Genomic DNA, 17332 nt, shown 5'->3' with positions numbered 1-17332 from the left:
GGCCTGAGGAACAGGCTGTCCCTGCAGCCCCCAGCACAGGTGGAGCAGAGTGTGCAGCAGGGACCAGGCTGCACTAACAGCAGCCTGTATGGGCTCTGTGATGGAGCTGATGTCCTGCAGGGCCCCATACAGCAGCACCAGAAGTGTCTGTCCCTGACACCTCTGGGGTCTTAGCCCAACCTCCCAAGGCAGGATGTATGTGTCTCTCCAGGCCAGGATGCAGGGGCATCTGGGGATCTCAGACAGGCTGGGCCAGGGAAATTTGCTCCCTGAGTACAGGTCACCAAGAGAGAAGGAGCCCCACAAGCTATGCAGTGAAGGAGATGAGGAGTGGGATCATCTGGATCTTCTCCAGCTCCCCGCAAGACAAAGCCCCAAGATCACCTGCACCAATAGTTTTCTTGGGCTGGGCATCCATGATAGTAGTGTTACAGAGATCCAGGAATGCTTATGTCCACATGAACTTCTACAGCCTTCTCATTTTTCAAGCCCCATTTCTACCCTGGGTATTGGTGGGCTTTTCATTGCTTTTCAGAGAGCCCATCACTGTGGCTGATTTTCAAGGACCACCTTCCTCCAAGGTCAAAATGGTCTATCCCCATATACAGGAACTCAAGCAATGGTGACAAAACACCTCTGTTGATTAAGAGGGAGCTCCTGATTAAAAAAAAAAAAACAAAACAAAACAAAAAGAAGATGGACAGGTGATTCAGCAAGATTTTGAGACACTCCCCAAGCACATGCAGATGAAGTTAGAAAAGCCAAGGTCTACCTGGAACTGATTATGATGAGGGACATGGAGGCTAGTGAGAGCTTCAACAGCTGCATCAGCAGCAGAAGGAAGATCAGGGAAAGTGTGAGTTCACTACTAGACAGAGCAGGGCCTCATGTAACACAGGATGTAGAAAAGGCCAATGTACTTGCCTTCAGACTTCACTATTCTGTTGAGTTTTATGGAATCATAGTGCCCTGAGATCAGTGGGAAATTCTCAAGCGAGGAACACTCACCTTTGGTGGAGGGGGATCAGGTTAGAGAATATTAAAAAAAAAAAAAAATTGGACATCCTGATGGGAGGCATCTATAAGTGATGAAGGAGCTTATTGCAAGGTCACTCTCAATAATCTTTGAAAGGCAGTGGTAATTGGTACAGTTTCCTGTAGACTGGAAAATAAATGTTCCTCCAATCTTCAAGGAATGCAAGAAGGAGAATCAAGGGAACTACAGGCTAGTCATGCACACTGATCCCTAGAAAGTATTTCATGTAAACCCTCCTGGAAACCATTTCCAAATATATAAATGACATGAAAGTGATTAGAAATAGTCAGCATGCATTTATGAAGAGGAAATCAGCATGACCAATGTGAAAGCCTTTTACAGTGAGATGACTAACTCAGTGCATGAGAAGAGAGCAGTAGAAACTGTTTATCCAGACTTTAGACACTGTCTCCTGTGACAGAGTGGACAGTGGAAAGTGGAAAGTGAACTGGACCAAAAAATGGCTGTACTACCAGACTCAAAGGGTCGTGGTGAGCAGCATGAACTCAGGTGGACACCAGTCATTATTAGCACTGTATGCCCAAGATTGATCCTGTGGCAAATGCAGTTTCATATCTTTACTAATGACCTGGCTGTGCCTCATAGAGCCATGCAGATCCTCTCCATCCCCTGACCAGGTGCAAACACCAGGTGATGTGATGCCACACACTCTTCCTGTCTTAGGATGCTGTAGCCCTTCCTGTCTTAGGATCCTCAGTAAAAACAGTGTCATAACTGGATTCAGCACTTCAGTAGAGGGCTTTTTGGATTTGAAAAATCCTACAGAAAAATGCTAACAGCAGTTTTCCTAAGGTCTAACTATGCTCTTAATTAAAGTGTGCCTCTTTATGTGTCCAGCAACTTTGCACTGCCTCACCAAGTCACAGTCACAGAGTGGTTGAGTTTGGAAGGAATCTCTGGGGGTCATCTGGTCCAACCAGCTGCTGCTCAAGCAGGACCACCTGGAGCCAGTTGCCCAGAACCAAGTCTAGATGGTTCATGAGTATCTTCAAGGATGGAAACTCCACAATCCTCCTGAGCAACCTCTTCCAGTGCTCAGTTACCCTCACAGTAAAAAAGTGTTTCCTGATCTTCAGAGGGGACCTCCCATATTTCAGTTTGTGCCCATTGCCTCTGGTCCTGGCATTGAACAGTGCCTGACTCCATCCTCATTACACCCTCCATTCAGGTATTTAGATAACCAAAGGCATTGATAAGTTTAAGGTCATTGTTAAGATTCCCCTTAACCTTCTTTTATCCAGGCTGAAAGTTCCAGCTTTCTTAGCCTTTCCTCACAGGAGAGCTGCTGTAGACCCTTAATCATCTTCAGGGCCCTTTTCTGGACCCCTTTCAGTATGTCAGTGTCTTCATGTACCGGGCAGTTCAGAATAGGACCCAGTCAGTTCTTCAGGTGTGGTCCAAACACTATTTCAGTGGGAAAGAATAAGCCTCTGGCAGTCAAATGGAGGCTTAGCATCTCAGAAAGAAGAGTCCAAGAATGAGACCACAAGGGTATCAGGACATTTCAGCAACCTGACATTTCTCTGGTCACCAGCACAGCTGTGGTGAATCTTTTCTGTAACTAAAGCCATGCAGTCATTTTCCTATCAGCTACTCTTTAATCTCCCGTTTCAGAAGCAATCTCCATTTTAAACTTAGATGTTGTGTTTCAGCCTTTGCTACCCCAACACAGATCTAGAGGATCCTGTCTGAAGTCAGGGAGTGGTGTGCTAAAAATCTCTCCTTTTGCACTGCCTGGGGAGGAGACTGTAAATCTGTTTATTTCTAGTCTTCTGACACTGTCTTCAGGGCCCCACTAGTTCAGGGAGTTCTGCCAGGTTGCTTCCAGCTCTCCGCGGCACCTCTGAAGGTTGGCTGCTGCTGGCTGAACTTGCTTGACACCGTCACCTTTTTGCTCTGTGTAGCGTGTCTTTCATGCAAGTGGCACCATTCCAGTGTCCAATAAAATTCTAGTAGTTTCTGGCTCTGATCTTGTAAATATTTGCAGGAAGAGCTGCTATGTCAGGCTTAATTAATCACTTTGAAATTCATTGTATTGCACTCACACATGGGCCCTCCCACTGGCGCACTATGGCATGAATATATTAGGGGCTGTTTGCAGTAATCTGCAAACAATGTAAAGCATCTTTTATGGAGGAGACACACCTCTTTTGACTAGCATTGAAACAATGCTTGATTTGACAAAGTGCCTTATGTTAATGAATGCTGGAAATCTGACCCAAATAATACAGGCATTCTTCAGAAATGTTTGTCTTGTTTTATTCTGGTATATCACATTTTCCTTATGAACCATTTAAATCCCAGGGCACTCTTGAATTAAAAAAACCCACAAATGTGTAAGACATTTTGTTTCTTGCTAGATTTTTTTTTCTAATGCATCTTACTGATCATATTCCATTCCCTTCAGAAGGGAAAATCTGTACTTTGTCATTAAGAAATAAATGCTGTATACACTCTACCAAACAGTATGGAAAATCTATACTGTAATATTATATAAAATAATTATTTTCCCCATACATTTTATGCTTTAATAAAATGGCCGTTTGCCTCCTTGCTACAGAGCTCTATAGAAAGACTTTAAAAATGTTCCTATGTAATTCCATTAAATTCCATCATTTCTAATGATGAAAAAATATTTATTTGATGACATTGTTCCACTTGCTACAGGTAAGTCATAGTTCTCTTTCTAAGCAGTAGCAGAAAGGGATAATGATTTGTGCTGAAAATATTGAATATTGAATATTAAATATTAAATATTTAATATTCAAAAGCCACCAGTAACAGTGGTGGCTTTTGAAGGCTTGAATCTCAGACACACTCTTTCAATCAGTCTACTGGTCCCTGTCTTCTGTACCACATGCTAACACTCTCATGTGTTTGCCACAGATGTGCTCGGGGTGCTAAGCCTGAAGTGTGGGCTCAGGAAAGTACCACCCTGCCCACACACACCAGACCAGAGCTGTCACTTGCACTGGGAATGTTGGTTAAGTGGCTCATCTGAAAGAAACTACAACTAAATTATCCTAAGATAGCAGTTTGTGAAGACTTGTGTGTATACAGCCAAATGGTTTTGGTAAAGAGAAGATCAGACTGAGCTCTAAAGTGGCAACAGTTCATAGCTTAGCAAAGGAGAAGAACACTTGTGTAGCCTATGCCTTTTCTGCTGGGTACAGATGAATAAACTACTGCTAAAACATTTGACACTGTAAAGTTAAACATGTGCCACCTGGCTGAAACCAATTTGTGTGACACCTTGTTTTGGTTGCTGGCCTAATGGAAAGGCTGTAAGGACCCAGTGCTGTTTGATATTGACAGTCCTGACCAGGGCCTCACAAAGCTCAGCAGCAGAGATTTAGAGTTATGGGCCTAAAGGTTCATCAGCATCTTCAACTCTTGGTTAAAGTCAGTCTTCCCCATAACAGCTTTGCTGCATTAAGCCAAGTGCACAGCAATTTGCATGATGAACCAGAAAGAAATTACATATGTTTCATATTTCAGACAGATGTTAGATAACATGCTAATTAAAATACATGAGTAGTCTGAGTCCAGGCTTGGTGAGGTTATTTGAATTTTTAAATATGAGCAAGCATTCTGTCACACTCCCAGTCACATTCCTCATTCATATGGGAATGCCTATATGAAGTCATGTTGCTGTCTTGTCATCACATCATGTTGTGCCATTTGAGCTGTATCAAACTGTACCATTAAGCTGTACCATTGTCTCTTTAGTCATCCCATGGGGCAGGTTTAAGTCTACTCTGTCTATTCAGTCAGCCTTGGATGCTGCTATACAAATGTACCATATTTAATACTAACACTCTAAGTGGTGATATCAGAAACTCATGAGCACCATCTTTGTTTTCAACAAATCTTTTCTTTTGCAGACCTGAAAGGAAGTGTGACCAGCCAATGTGCGAAGAGCACGAAGATGAGAGGATTAATATTTATTGTTTGAACTGTGAAATGCCCACCTGCTCCTTGTGCAAAATCTTTGGTGCCCACAAAGACTGTCAGGTTGCTCCTCTCACAAGTGTTTACCAGCAACAGAAGGTAAATATCTTTTTGTTTCTCAAAGTACTTGAAGAAACTGACAGGACCATCAACAGGAAAGTATTCCCACGACCTTCCTGTGAGTTTCCAAAAGGGTTTGGGATTGCCTTTGCCACTTGTGTGTGCTATAAATCTGTAGAAACTGTTTAGAAACACAGGAAAATAAATTTATGAGAGATCACACAAAAAGATACTACAATTTATCCCAGTTTTGATATGGAGCTGAGGATTTCTCTTTCGAGTTATTAATCTCTTTTTTGCTGTTCTTTTAGATGAGACAAACAAGTGGTATTTTCAACACTAAGAACTGGAAAGAGAACAGACCATTTCAAATCAAATAGTTATCTGTCAGACACTTTTACATTTAAGCATGCCATTTTTAAGAAAAGTTAAGTGAAAAACCTCCTCCTGCAAGTGAATGAAGGAATATTCAATAGTTGGCAGCACAGGATGTACCTAACATCTTCTGCCCTTGCTGTCACCAATAAAAGACTTGTTTATTTTTAATACAGTGTTAATTTAAAACCTGACTCACTGGGTTATCCTCCTGAGATAAACAGCTCATTTTTCTGGAAGGCCCCAGTGGGGCAAGCAATCAGACAGGCCAAGTTTACAATCCCAGCCTCCAACTTCGTCACACAGATGCATGTGTGCATGTAAACTACAAATGAGGAGTTACTTTAGGAAAGGAGTTAAAAACATCCTTTTCAATCAAAAAGAGGTGAGAGAAGAAGGAGAAGTTTTTTGGACTGAATCCATGCCCGCAATCACTCATTTGCATGGAGATTTGCAAGCTGTGTCTTCCTTTCCAGAGTGCCCATGGAAAGGGGCTGTCATGCCCAAGATAAGAGGCATAACCTGGAGCCTGCAGGATGCATGCTTCAAAGGAGCTTTACAGAGCTGTGAAGGCCTCAGAGGAGCCTGTACAGAGCTGTGGAGGTCACGAACACAGTTGTCTCTGTTACTACAGTGGTGTGCCAAGGGCCCCTTGCACTCCCCATCACCCTCCCCAAGTGCCCTAGGACTGGCTTCTTTGTCTCTCTTAGGGATACCTCACAGTCATCTCCATCCCCACACTCAGGGATTATTTTCTTCCTCCACTTATTTCCCTCATGCCAGTGGCTCAGGCTCTACCTTCTTCTCCTCCTTTTCTCTTGTCCCCGCTCACCACAACCCCAGTCCCATTGTCTGCACGCCAGGGACTCTGTAACACATTGGTCACTTCAGGTCCATGGGCCACCTCCTCTCTACTTCAAAGCCAAAAGCTACAGTCCTCAGGGAAATACCACAGTGGTATGGCTAGAGCCAGACACTGAAAAAACAACTCTCAAGAGTCTTTTCCCTCAAAAAACCCCAAGGAAATATTTAGGGCCTGTTGAAACAGCACTTCAGACAAAAGCGTCTAGAAGAACTTCCTAGAACTTTCTTCCTAGGAGAAAGTTCTTCCCTCTTTCCAAACCACAGTTTCTTCTCCATTAAAAATTCCAAAATATCTGTGTTTTCATAGTGTGTTGAGGGAGGAAACAAATGTCAAAACACAAGCAGGTATCTTGTGGGCACATAAAGCTCCAGTTTTTCTCAGTTCTGGTGGAAAGACAAAGTAATATCCTGGGTATGGCTTGTTTGTCCCCTGCTCCCCACTGTTAGATGTGTCACCCTGAACTGTGGCAGCACCTGACACCCTTCTGCTTGCTCTCCCCTTACTGCCTAGTCTGAGCTGAGTGATGGCATTGCAGTCCTGGTGGGGAGCAATGACAGAATGCAAGGGATTGTCACGCAGCTGGAGGAGACCTGCAAGTCGGTTGAGGTAGGTGTCACCTCTTTAAATGCTGTTATTTCAGTGTGATGTTGCATCTTTTAAACTTCTGGTAATGATCATTCTTCAACAGACCTGACTTTACACAAATGCACTCCCACATTGTTTCACTAAACCATTCCTTGTGGCTTTGTACATTACCAAGATGTACTGCCCCAACCAAAGGGTACACCCTGCTCAGCACCTCTGACCTTTGCTACATGGTGGGGGATAAAGAGTAAGGATAATCCATATCAGCAAGTCTTGCTCAATATTCTTAGTGGAATAGGACCTCAGTGAAGTTAAAAGCAGATCCACAAAATGCCATCAACTCACAGCTCATTTAACATCTAAGATCAGATTCTTAGATTTACATCTAAGACCATCTAATATCTTTACATAAAAGACCAGTTAGTCTGAAGTCTGACAGGTCCTGTGAACAGAGCCTTAGCTTCAGCCACAGGGTAGGCACAGCATGTTCACAGTATTTGTTCTCTATTTGGTTGCTTTGCCTTCTGCACAGAAGTGGTGTTTTAATATGGTGTCTTTTAAGGAGTCTTGTTTTGTTGCTCATGAGAGAGAAGAGTTTGGGTTCTTACTGGACTTTCTGGTGAAGGCCTCACTCTGGAAGAGTTGGAATCAGTTTTGTGTTATTCAATAGCAGAAGTGGCTTTCACTTCCTCTGAGAGCTTTACATCAGCAAAGCAAATATAAACATCAACTTTGACCAATCTGAGCATCACAGAGCAATAGGCTGAAAGGAGTTCATATGAATTGATTTTGTGATCAGAATTTGATGAAGCATCTACTGAAGGAGTTGCATCCCTCTCAGCCCAATTAGAATTATATTGACCCTTCAGAGATGGAGCAGAAAGGAGCAATGGTAAGGAAAAATAAGTTAATCCAAGATGTACAGATTCTAGTTAGTGAGAAAAAACAATTATACAATTGATGCACACAATTCCAAGCAAGAAGGAACAGAAAATGTATGAGTTTGTTTCAAAGAACACAAATCCATTGGCCCAAGTGAAAGAAAGAGCACATTAATGGCAGTCAGAACTTTGTAGCTGGGAAACCTTCACACTGCAAGGATGAAATTGACTGCTATCAGGACTTTGCAGACAGAAATAAGCCTTTCAAGTAGGTTAACTGCAGAAATTTGAAATATACAATAGCAAAAGCTTACACTCATTTAAGCTGAACTAGCTGAACCAGAAACAAATCTTCAAACACCTAGTCTGAAGTATGGAGAAAACACTGTGCTAAAAATACCTTAAAAATACAACAGCTTCTGAAACTAGCTTCCTCAGAGTCATCCACTCAGTTTAAAATCTAGCCTTTAAAGTCAAAGCCCAAAGAAAATGCAGCCATTTTACCTTCTGATGTTTTACCAGGCTTTTCACCTTTAAAGTCAAAGATTGCAGAAAACAGATCTTAGAGTTCACCTTGGCACTCCCATGTTACATTTCAAGCAAATCACATTTCCTACTATGCAAGGGCTTTGTCTGAATTGACATCAGTTTGTCCTTGAAGACAAGAGACTACAGCAGAACTCAGAAATGTTTACACATGGAAATAACACAATCCAGGATTGTCCCTTCTTTCTGCTTAACACTTTGTGTTAAGTCCAAATATCTGCTTTAGCAGAAAATCATTTTACATTTAGCTGGAATAAGTAATAGTCTACAGTTCTACATTTAGCCACTGCTCCTGTCCAACCTTAAAAACCAGAAAAGCAAAAAAATACTTATACAGCTTTTAACTGATTGAAGAGTCGACCTAATTCCCATATTATACTGAAAATTGAGAAAGGAATTTAAAATGCTAAATACCGGAAAACTATAATTAATAATTAGGTTCTGTTTGGCTCTGTAAATGAGTCTAGTAACAAAGAGAAAATTACAGTGTTTTTTTCAAATGCTAAGAGCATAGGCCAGTCAATACAGGTCCTTTGGATCAAGCAGTGAGATTCATGCTCAGTAGCAAGGACTCCTTTGTTTTTGATGTAGCTGTGCTTTAAAAAACAAAAAGGCTGAGAACTTTTTAGAATGCAAAGTCATGTATTTGTTAACCTCTTTCATTACACAGAATCTGATTAGAGTAATTCCATCAGGCAGAGGCTTCATATGGGAACTTTTTATGCAGAAAGAGAATATTTCAGCATTTGCAGTTAGAAACCTGTTTTGCACTCTTACTCATGAGATTCACAACTCTGTAATATCTGCTGGCAGGAAACACCATCTATTAGTGCTTAAAGACAGGGAAGGATCTCTCAGAGCACCCTGCTATAGCTTGCTTGCTCTTCTTCTCCTAACATTTGTCCTGTGTCAAATGACAAAGATAGCACACACCTGTCTCGAAATTAAGGTTGTTTTCCAAGTGATCTGAATGACATCTCATGGGGAGAAAGCTAGGAGAGGAGTGGGAGAAGATTGTTTGAGGTCTGAACATAGAAGGACACTCAGAAACCATGACCCACTTGGTTTGAAAACTTCCTTAACTCCACCCTGTAATTGCACTAATCAGGAATTTTTGGGAAGTGACAAGGACTCCCACAAGGGCAGGACAAGCCTGTACCCCCTGCAAGGAGTGCTTGTTTAGCCTAGCCCTCCTCATTGGGAAGCAGAAGTGGATACTTGGGTTAATGCATCAAGATGTGCATTCAATCCCCTCTCTGCCCTCATGCAGACAGTGAATTTTAGCCAAATGCAGATCTTTGAAAGGCTTTCTCCTTTGATGCAGAGCTCATGATACCACTTATAGGAATGAGCTCTGGCTGAAAGTCAAGGAAAAAAGTGGGATTCTCTCTGGTCAAGTGCTGTGAATAATAAGTCTTATCACTACCTAAAGTTCTGTGGGGCTGTTAATAATCCTGTGCTGCCAGAATCTCAGCATTATGCCTCAAGGGACAAAGATGAGGAATCGATTCAGCCTCAGTTCCTAGGAAAGAGATTTAAATAATCAACACCATCCACAACCAGGTCTAACCACAATAAAGTCATGCCCTGGGGCACACAGATGACTCAAGTACTTCTGTTTGGTAGACCTTAGACATTATATATAATCTATCCCCCATTTCCTCCCCATAAATCCTCCTTCACAAGCGTAGTCTGTTCATTTGAGAGAGTGCTCAATGCATCAAACACATCCTCCTAGCTCAGTGAAAGATGCTGCTCTCTGCTTGGAGGGACAATAGCAGTGTCTCATGAAACTATGTGAAAATCAGTTCCTGAACATCTGGTTGGAATCTGATTCCTCCTTCTTGTCTTTGTGCTTCTGTCACACCCCATTTTCTTTGCAGAACCTCTACCTCATTCAGTGCACAGTAAATGGAACATAATGGACACCTCTTGTCCAAATAGAGTCTAAGAGGGCGTATGTGAAAATCAAGCCCAGCCAGGATTGTTCCAGGTACTCTGGCAGAAAAAGAAATTTCTCCAGAGCTGTTTGAGATGCTCACTCCTTTTAAAACCATTCTGTTCACGCAAATGGACCCAGCTGCTAATACGGTGGGAGCTTTTACTTTTTCTGCAGACTTTGATGTATCACTACAGACATCATAAATACCTTTTTACTTTTTTTAGCAGACTCACAAGTTATACAATAACCTGTTTGGGGGCTTTCAGTGGCTTGAAACTCAGAGTTTGAGAAGAGTTTTTAAACTTTTGTTCCCACAGCTTGGACTTTGAAAATTATAAAAGTCTCTGGGGTCATTCAGAATCCTTTGCACTGTTCAGAAAGAGGAATTTCTTTGATGAAAATGCTTCCAAGTAACTGTAAAAATAGAAACCCTTTTAAGAACATAACATGTTTAACATAAACCAAATGATTCACAGGAATGCTGCAAACGACAGAAAGAACAGTTGTGTGAAAAATTTGATTATCTCTATTCTGTACTGGAAGAAAGAAAAAATGAGATGACACAAATAATCACTAGAACCCAAGAGGAGAAACTGGAACACGTCCGCTCCCTGATGAAGAAGTATGCGGATCACTTGGAAGCTGTCTCAAAACTGGTTGAATCCGGAATCCAGTTCATGGAAGAACCAGAAATGGCTGTGTTTTTGCAGGTATAAAGTCTATAAGTCAAGACAGAAAAAGAATGACGGGTTTGTTGATATATTATTTAAGCATTTCTCAATTGTAGGCCCATTCAGAGTTCATTTATCTTCAAGTGATCATGTATACAAATTCATTTTTTTAAACACCTGAATCAGCTCAGACAAATAACTACTCTTCTTGTGAATAGTATTCAAATCAAGAACATGAGTATTTGCTATTTGCAACAAAATATACTACCCTGTGTATGAATTTCTGGTCCCCTTGGAAGAAATAGAAATTCAAACATTTTCCAGGTAATCTTTATTTTCCCACCAATACCATGGTGGGACAATATGTTCATGTGTACATGATCTTCTGAGAATTATGGGTTTCACTTGTAAATTGACAAAATTATTAACTTTTCAATAATTTATGTGCTAAGCTACATTTTGATACCTTTACTTATATTTTTGTCTTTTGTTTTCTTACTGTAAATTTAAGAGAGGTGAATAGGGAGCCATTAGCAGCCCATCCAATGAATTCATTGGTGTAGAATTTCTGTCCTGCAATTTTACAATTCCTCTATATTAAAGGCTGGAAGGACATTTTCTACAAAAGAAAACAAAACAAAACAAAACAAAACAAAACAAAACACCCAAACCAACCACAAACAAAACCAAATTAAAATAACCAACACTTACTTTCATCAAATAATTGTCTTTGAAGAGTACAATATTCTTCCAATACAAACAGAATTTTGTGTCTCCAAAAGAGGGTAACAGACCAAATGCTTTTCACCACGAACACAACCAAAAAAAAAGAGGAAAAAAATTTCCTTTTGGGTTTATTCCTATCAGCTCTGCATGTTTCCCATCATACTCCTGTTTTAATTAAAACATCTTTGAAGAACTAAAAGGTTCACTCAGCTGTATGCTAATTACCATCCAAATTTCATCTCATTCCTGGATGTCATGGCTGTCACTTATTAAATTCTTATTAGTGCTTTTAAAAGCTGATATTGTAAGAATTATTTCTCAATGCATAAAATCTCTGAGAAAATTGAATAATTTATGAATTCAGTTATTTCTTTTTTGTTTCTACAGAATGCCAAAACATTGCTACAAAAGTAAGTATTTAAACTTGAGACTCTTGTGTTTTATAATCACAATTTATAAATTTATCTTCAAATCCAATGACAATAACCAATTTCTATTTTAGAATTACTGAAGCTTCTAAAGGATTTCAAATGGAAAAAATAGAAGATGGGTATGAGAATATGAACCAATTCACAGTGAACCTCAGTAGAGAAGAAAAAATAATACGAGAAATTGATTTTGACAGAGGTATGTAATTTATTTCACCAAAATGATCATACTGAGTAGGAAAGCTCAAATCAGATATTTCTCTCTATGCCAAAATGTAACCAAAGCATTATGTATCAATTATAATCAAATCTAGCTTTATTTCTCTAAAGTGCTAGGATGGCCCTGCACATTTTTTAGGATAACTAGTGAGATTATAAAAAAGAAAATGCAGTGCTAGAGGCCTTCCTCTGGAAACAACCTGAGCCATGACTGCAGACCACAGGATTTGTCAGATGGCACAAAAGCAACAGTTTGACCAAGTTTGACAGTCTGGTTTAGGCATGTTGGTATCTCAAACTTCCAGTCATCCATTCAAAGCACTGACCCAGTAAAGAATTATGAGCACAGCTTCAATGGCATTTAAACAAACATATACCTAGAATTGGAAGAAGGACTTTTCTCATGACAGATTGTGCCAGATCCCAGGTAGCCTCTCCCCAAAAATGTGCAGGGCAGTGCTGCACATTCCTCATGAGGAAAACTGCATTGACAGGTATTTCTGTCCTCCTTCCCATGGAAAGGGACAGCTTAAGATTTTAACCAGCATGTGTGTTCAGTGTCTTCCCTTTCCCCAGCGTGTGTGTTCAGTGTCTTCCCTGCCCCAAAGCTGGCAGGTCCATGGCAGTGCCCAGTCCAGGCTGGTGGGAGCAGGTTCCTCTCTGCCAGGCAGAAGATTGTCAGTGACTTTGCCATGCAATTGCAAATGGCTTTTTAATTACCTAAAGGCTGAACTCTTCACATGGTGCTCATCATGTCCTTTTACACGTGTTCTGTCAGAGGAGGAGGGAGAAGAAGAAGAGGAGGAGACAGAGGATGGCGAAGGCTTGGGTCAAGTCCACACAGAGTCATCAGGAGAGGAGGAAGAGGAGGAAGAGGAGGAAGAGGTGGAAGAGGAAGGGTCAGAGGGAGCACCACAGGCACCTCAGCAGGACCCTGAAGCACAGAGTGCAGGGGGAGAGCCCCAGGCTGAACCAGTGCTGGCTGCCCCAGCTGGTCAGGTAAATGTCTGTGCTGCCCCACTGCCCTGCCAGCTTTGCTGAGTGCACCTGGCAGAGCCAGAAATGCTCCCCTGTGTCCTGTGGGCACCATGACTCAGGAGCAGGGCTAAGGGAGTTAATGCACTGGAGGGCAAAATTATTTATTGCCCTTGTACACATATATGCAACTTTGCTTCAACATGTGCATGTGTCACTTGATAAGCAAAAAATTAGCTGCTAGATAAATTAAGATATATATGGGATACAAAAGTGATAAATAAAAAAGGCTCCATTTGGGAGTTAAGTGCATTACAACGAATGTTCTGCTTGCTGTGATTTAACTCAGACTAACTGTTATAAATGAGATGATTGTTAAAATATTTATACCAAGAGAATTTGGCATTCCCTCTGGATTTAGGAAGCTTTCCATCACCAGTTTTTAGATTATACTTCTAATCTGTTTTCTCCTGCCTCTTATAAGGATGGAGAATCTGTTGGTCGACAGATGTGAAGAACACCAAGCTTGTTCAGTCCAACAATTAGGGGAGGAAGAGCTGTGAATGGCGCTTGCTGCCTTCTGCTCTGATCATCCCTGGGATATGTCTAGCTAGATGCAGGAGTATCATACACCAAACAGGAGAGGAAACTGCCTCTTATAACCTGACAGCAAACAGGTTCAGGGTGTGAATATTTTAGGCCAACACTTTTCTTAGGGAATTTGATTAGAATGAGACTATAATTGCTGCATATTCTAAAAGATGTACATTAAAAATATGCTTCATGTGCTACTTTAGTTTGCCTTGCATAGCATTAACTTAAATTCTCCTCTTAGACAATTTGCTCAGTGAAGTTGCTGAGGGGTAAAGGCTGCTGAATATATTTGAGAAGGCCTATGTGAAAACAAGAAAGCACACAAAGGCTCTTTGATTGTAGGAAGCTCCCTATCTAAAACAAGTGAAAATAAATATTATAGATTCATTCTTTCTTTGATCTAAAAACACGTGTGAGTTTTCACCAGTCATGTGATGATGCTCTTAAATCAGGCTTTACTGATTAAATCAAAATTTGAAGATTTTCTCACTTAACTAAACTTCTGCTCCTTGACTGATGCAGGGTTTTATGCAAACAAGAACTAGGCATAAGCAGTTCTGCCCACCAAGAAGAATTCTCTAATTTCTAGGTTTAGGTGAGAAAGGTACAGCATGCTGCTCTAAAAATTGTAAAATGCCATTACAATAGTCAGGCATGGAGTCAGACATGGTATGTGGGTGTTGTGGTGTGGGGGATACCTGTATTTGAGTTTTTGCCTTCTGGTGTAAAAAGGCAAAGCAGAAATGCAGTGGTGATAGCAGACTGTGTGTGCAGAAACCCCAAGAGCTTGATGCAGGTAGAGGTGCAGTTCATCTGGCTGCTCCTCTTCCTGGCAGAGCAACAGTGCTTGGCTTACAGCATTGATGGCAAAGCTTGTGGGCAAATGCTTCTCTCCAGTATTCCCTTTATTCTGCTGCTTGTATCAACAGACCCCTTGGCAAAAGTGTTATTCTTAGCCTAAAACCCAACAAGCCATCTGAAGGTACCTACACCTGTCGTTCATGGCTGGTATGGGTTCGTGAGACTCTCATGCAGAATTTAAGTTTTTAGGATTGAATTGAGGGTTTATCTGAATTGAGGAACCCCTTGCTCACTCCTTTCTCAGTTAGCACCCCCTTCCCAGCTAGTTCTACCCTCCTGTTGTATTTTTGGGTACATTTATTTTCTTTCTGTTGTCTGTGTTATTCAAATGATAGTTGCTTTTGCTTTGCATTTTGATTGCAATTCTTTCAGATCATATTAGTAGGACAAACCTATGCCTTGCAGTGCTATCTAACAAACACAACACGCAGAACAATGTGGCTACAGCAGGAAGGTAACGTGGTGCACTCTGCTTGTTCTTCTCTTTATCTGTCCTGCTTAAGGATGTTGTTGTGACACCAAGTGGTTCTCAACAGACTCCCGAGTCTGACACCCAAGTGCCGGCCCCAGCAGAACCCACGGATCCCCTGTTTTACCCTAGCTGGTATAAATCCCAGTCACGGCAACCAAGCAGCCCGAGCTCCAGCCCGGTGAGCGGGCTGGGGAAAGTAGGGACTCCTGTTTCTCTGGAAACAAGTGCAAAGAAGGCAGAAGCCCCGACAGCAGCAACAATCGAGGAGAGTGCAGCAGGGAGTGGTAAGGAAAGTAATGCCACTGCAGCGACGTCCAAGGTCAGTGCTCCCAAAGTCACCCCAGAGGGCTGGGACATGCAGCAAGGCGGGAACAGCAATGTTAAGGAAAATGTGGCTTCATTTTCCTCTGCATGCTAAAGAATAAGAGCAATTTCAAACATGTGAAAGCAGCACAAACTGGATTTATAGATGGTTCAATGTGTGACAGGCTGACTGTAGCTTCGAAGCAGCATGCTGGTGGTTGCTTGTGCTTACCTGCCAGTGCACCTTGCTTGTGCCAGCTGTTATCCAAATTACTTACACACAGGAGCTATTGGAGAGGCCAGTGATGTCTCTGCACATCAGATATTTGCATGTGTTAGTGGCAGAGAAATCCTGTGCATGAGATTACTTTCATCACCTGCTGACAGTCCATGTATGTGCTGCCCTACCGTGACTGGTTGAGCAGCTATGGCTTGGCTTTGCCTTCTGCAGCTCTGTGGCTGCACCTGGAGTGCTTCCCCATGTGAACATGAAGCTATGCAAACACCCAGAGCCTTCCTGCGTGGTTGGTTGCCTCTCAGTAACGAGTGTGGTTTCCTGGGTTCAGATCTGTGGCAGAGGGTTTGCTCCAAGGATTCTTGAGACTCGATTAAAAGAGAGCGTGAAGAAAATACATTTCAGTTCAGTGTTAGACACTCAGTAGCATGATGGGGTAACAGATACTGATGTATCCTGATGAGTACAGGAGGATGTTTTCCTTAAAATGACAATATTAGAATTGGTATAACCTGAATTTGAATAATCCTCCTTCAGCACATGTATACAAACTCCACATGGCCCAGACACAAGGAACAGAGTTGAGGGATCTGTGCAAGGATTTGCACACTACACCAGGTCCTGCTCCAGTGTCTGGTTACCAGCCCATGAGCAGCACTGTAAAACAAACCATAGTAATTTGCAGGTCCTAGCTGCATGTTTTAACAAAGCAATTACCTGTATGTGTGCAATGAGAGGAGATTGTGTGTCTGTGTGTGTGAGAGAGAGAAAGAAAAAGTGGGTATTAAGTATTTCATGCTGTTTCCTTTAAGTCTGGAGATGACTATATAGCATACATAAGCAGCTATGTAGTTAACAATTGTATGACAATAGATAAACAATCATGTTCCAGGCAAAAAGTTAAGAGAAGGAGTTCACAGAGATATGATAAAAGGGGAATTTCTGCTAGAGGTTTCAGTCAGTGATACTTGAATTTGGTGGCTGACTTTGCTGACTTTCTTAACAAAAGCAACATCTGACCACTAAATTTCAGTGGCTATTTTTCAAGTCAGGGTTTTATTTGGGAATATTTGAGTGGAATTAAAACTAAAAGTACTTTAAAATTATCAAATCTACTCTGACATTGTTTTCTTAAGTATACTCAAAATAAGCTGGCAACAAGTAAATTCACAGTGAAACTTATTGTCTCCTCTTAGCTTTCCTAAGAGCTGTTTCCTTTTATTAGTTACACTGATGACCAGGCAGCCTAATCTCACCATAGGTAGATAAATTCTGTACTAGGTTAATTCCCTGGGAGCTTGCCTAAGTGTGGTCTGTGTCCCTCAGCCCCAGCAAGAAGAAAAGGAACAAAACTTGTGTTTGATGTGGGCAGCTGTCTGAAAAACAACAGCAGCCTGGTACCCAGCTTTCTTCATTGAGCACCAGGAGCAAAAACAGGCACATAGGAAAGATGTCAGTTCCTGTTGGCATGTGGGTTTGGGGTTGCTGCATCTCACTATTTTCCCAGATCACAGGTGACACTGGCATTTTGGAAGGAGGAGGAGGATGTTGAGTAGAGTAGCTCATGGTTCTAGGGATGTGGGAGA

The 17332-nt window shown here is 41.6% G+C and overlaps 1 protein-coding gene across 1 annotated transcript in view; it reads left to right on the top strand.

The window, feature by feature from the left end:
- TRIM55 (tripartite motif containing 55) overlaps nt 1–17332 on the top strand; it is a 35015-nt gene that overhangs the window by 4105 nt on the left and 13578 nt on the right. The window contains exons 3-4 of the mRNA XM_054285263.1: nt 4942–5107; nt 6819–6918. Of these exons, the coding sequence (XP_054141238.1) occupies nt 4942–5107; nt 6819–6918 (266 nt within the window). The remainder of the gene's footprint in view (nt 1–4941; nt 5108–6818; nt 6919–17332) is intronic.

This window comes from Melozone crissalis, unplaced genomic scaffold (genome assembly GCF_028551555.1).
Source record: "Melozone crissalis strain CALT ecotype California unplaced genomic scaffold, PUWL_Pcris_2 ptg000042l_1, whole genome shotgun sequence".
Taxonomy (NCBI): domain Eukaryota; kingdom Metazoa; phylum Chordata; class Aves; order Passeriformes; family Passerellidae; genus Melozone; species Melozone crissalis.
The sequence above is the reverse complement of the archived record's forward strand: the minus strand, read 5'-3'. Positions and strand labels throughout refer to the sequence as shown.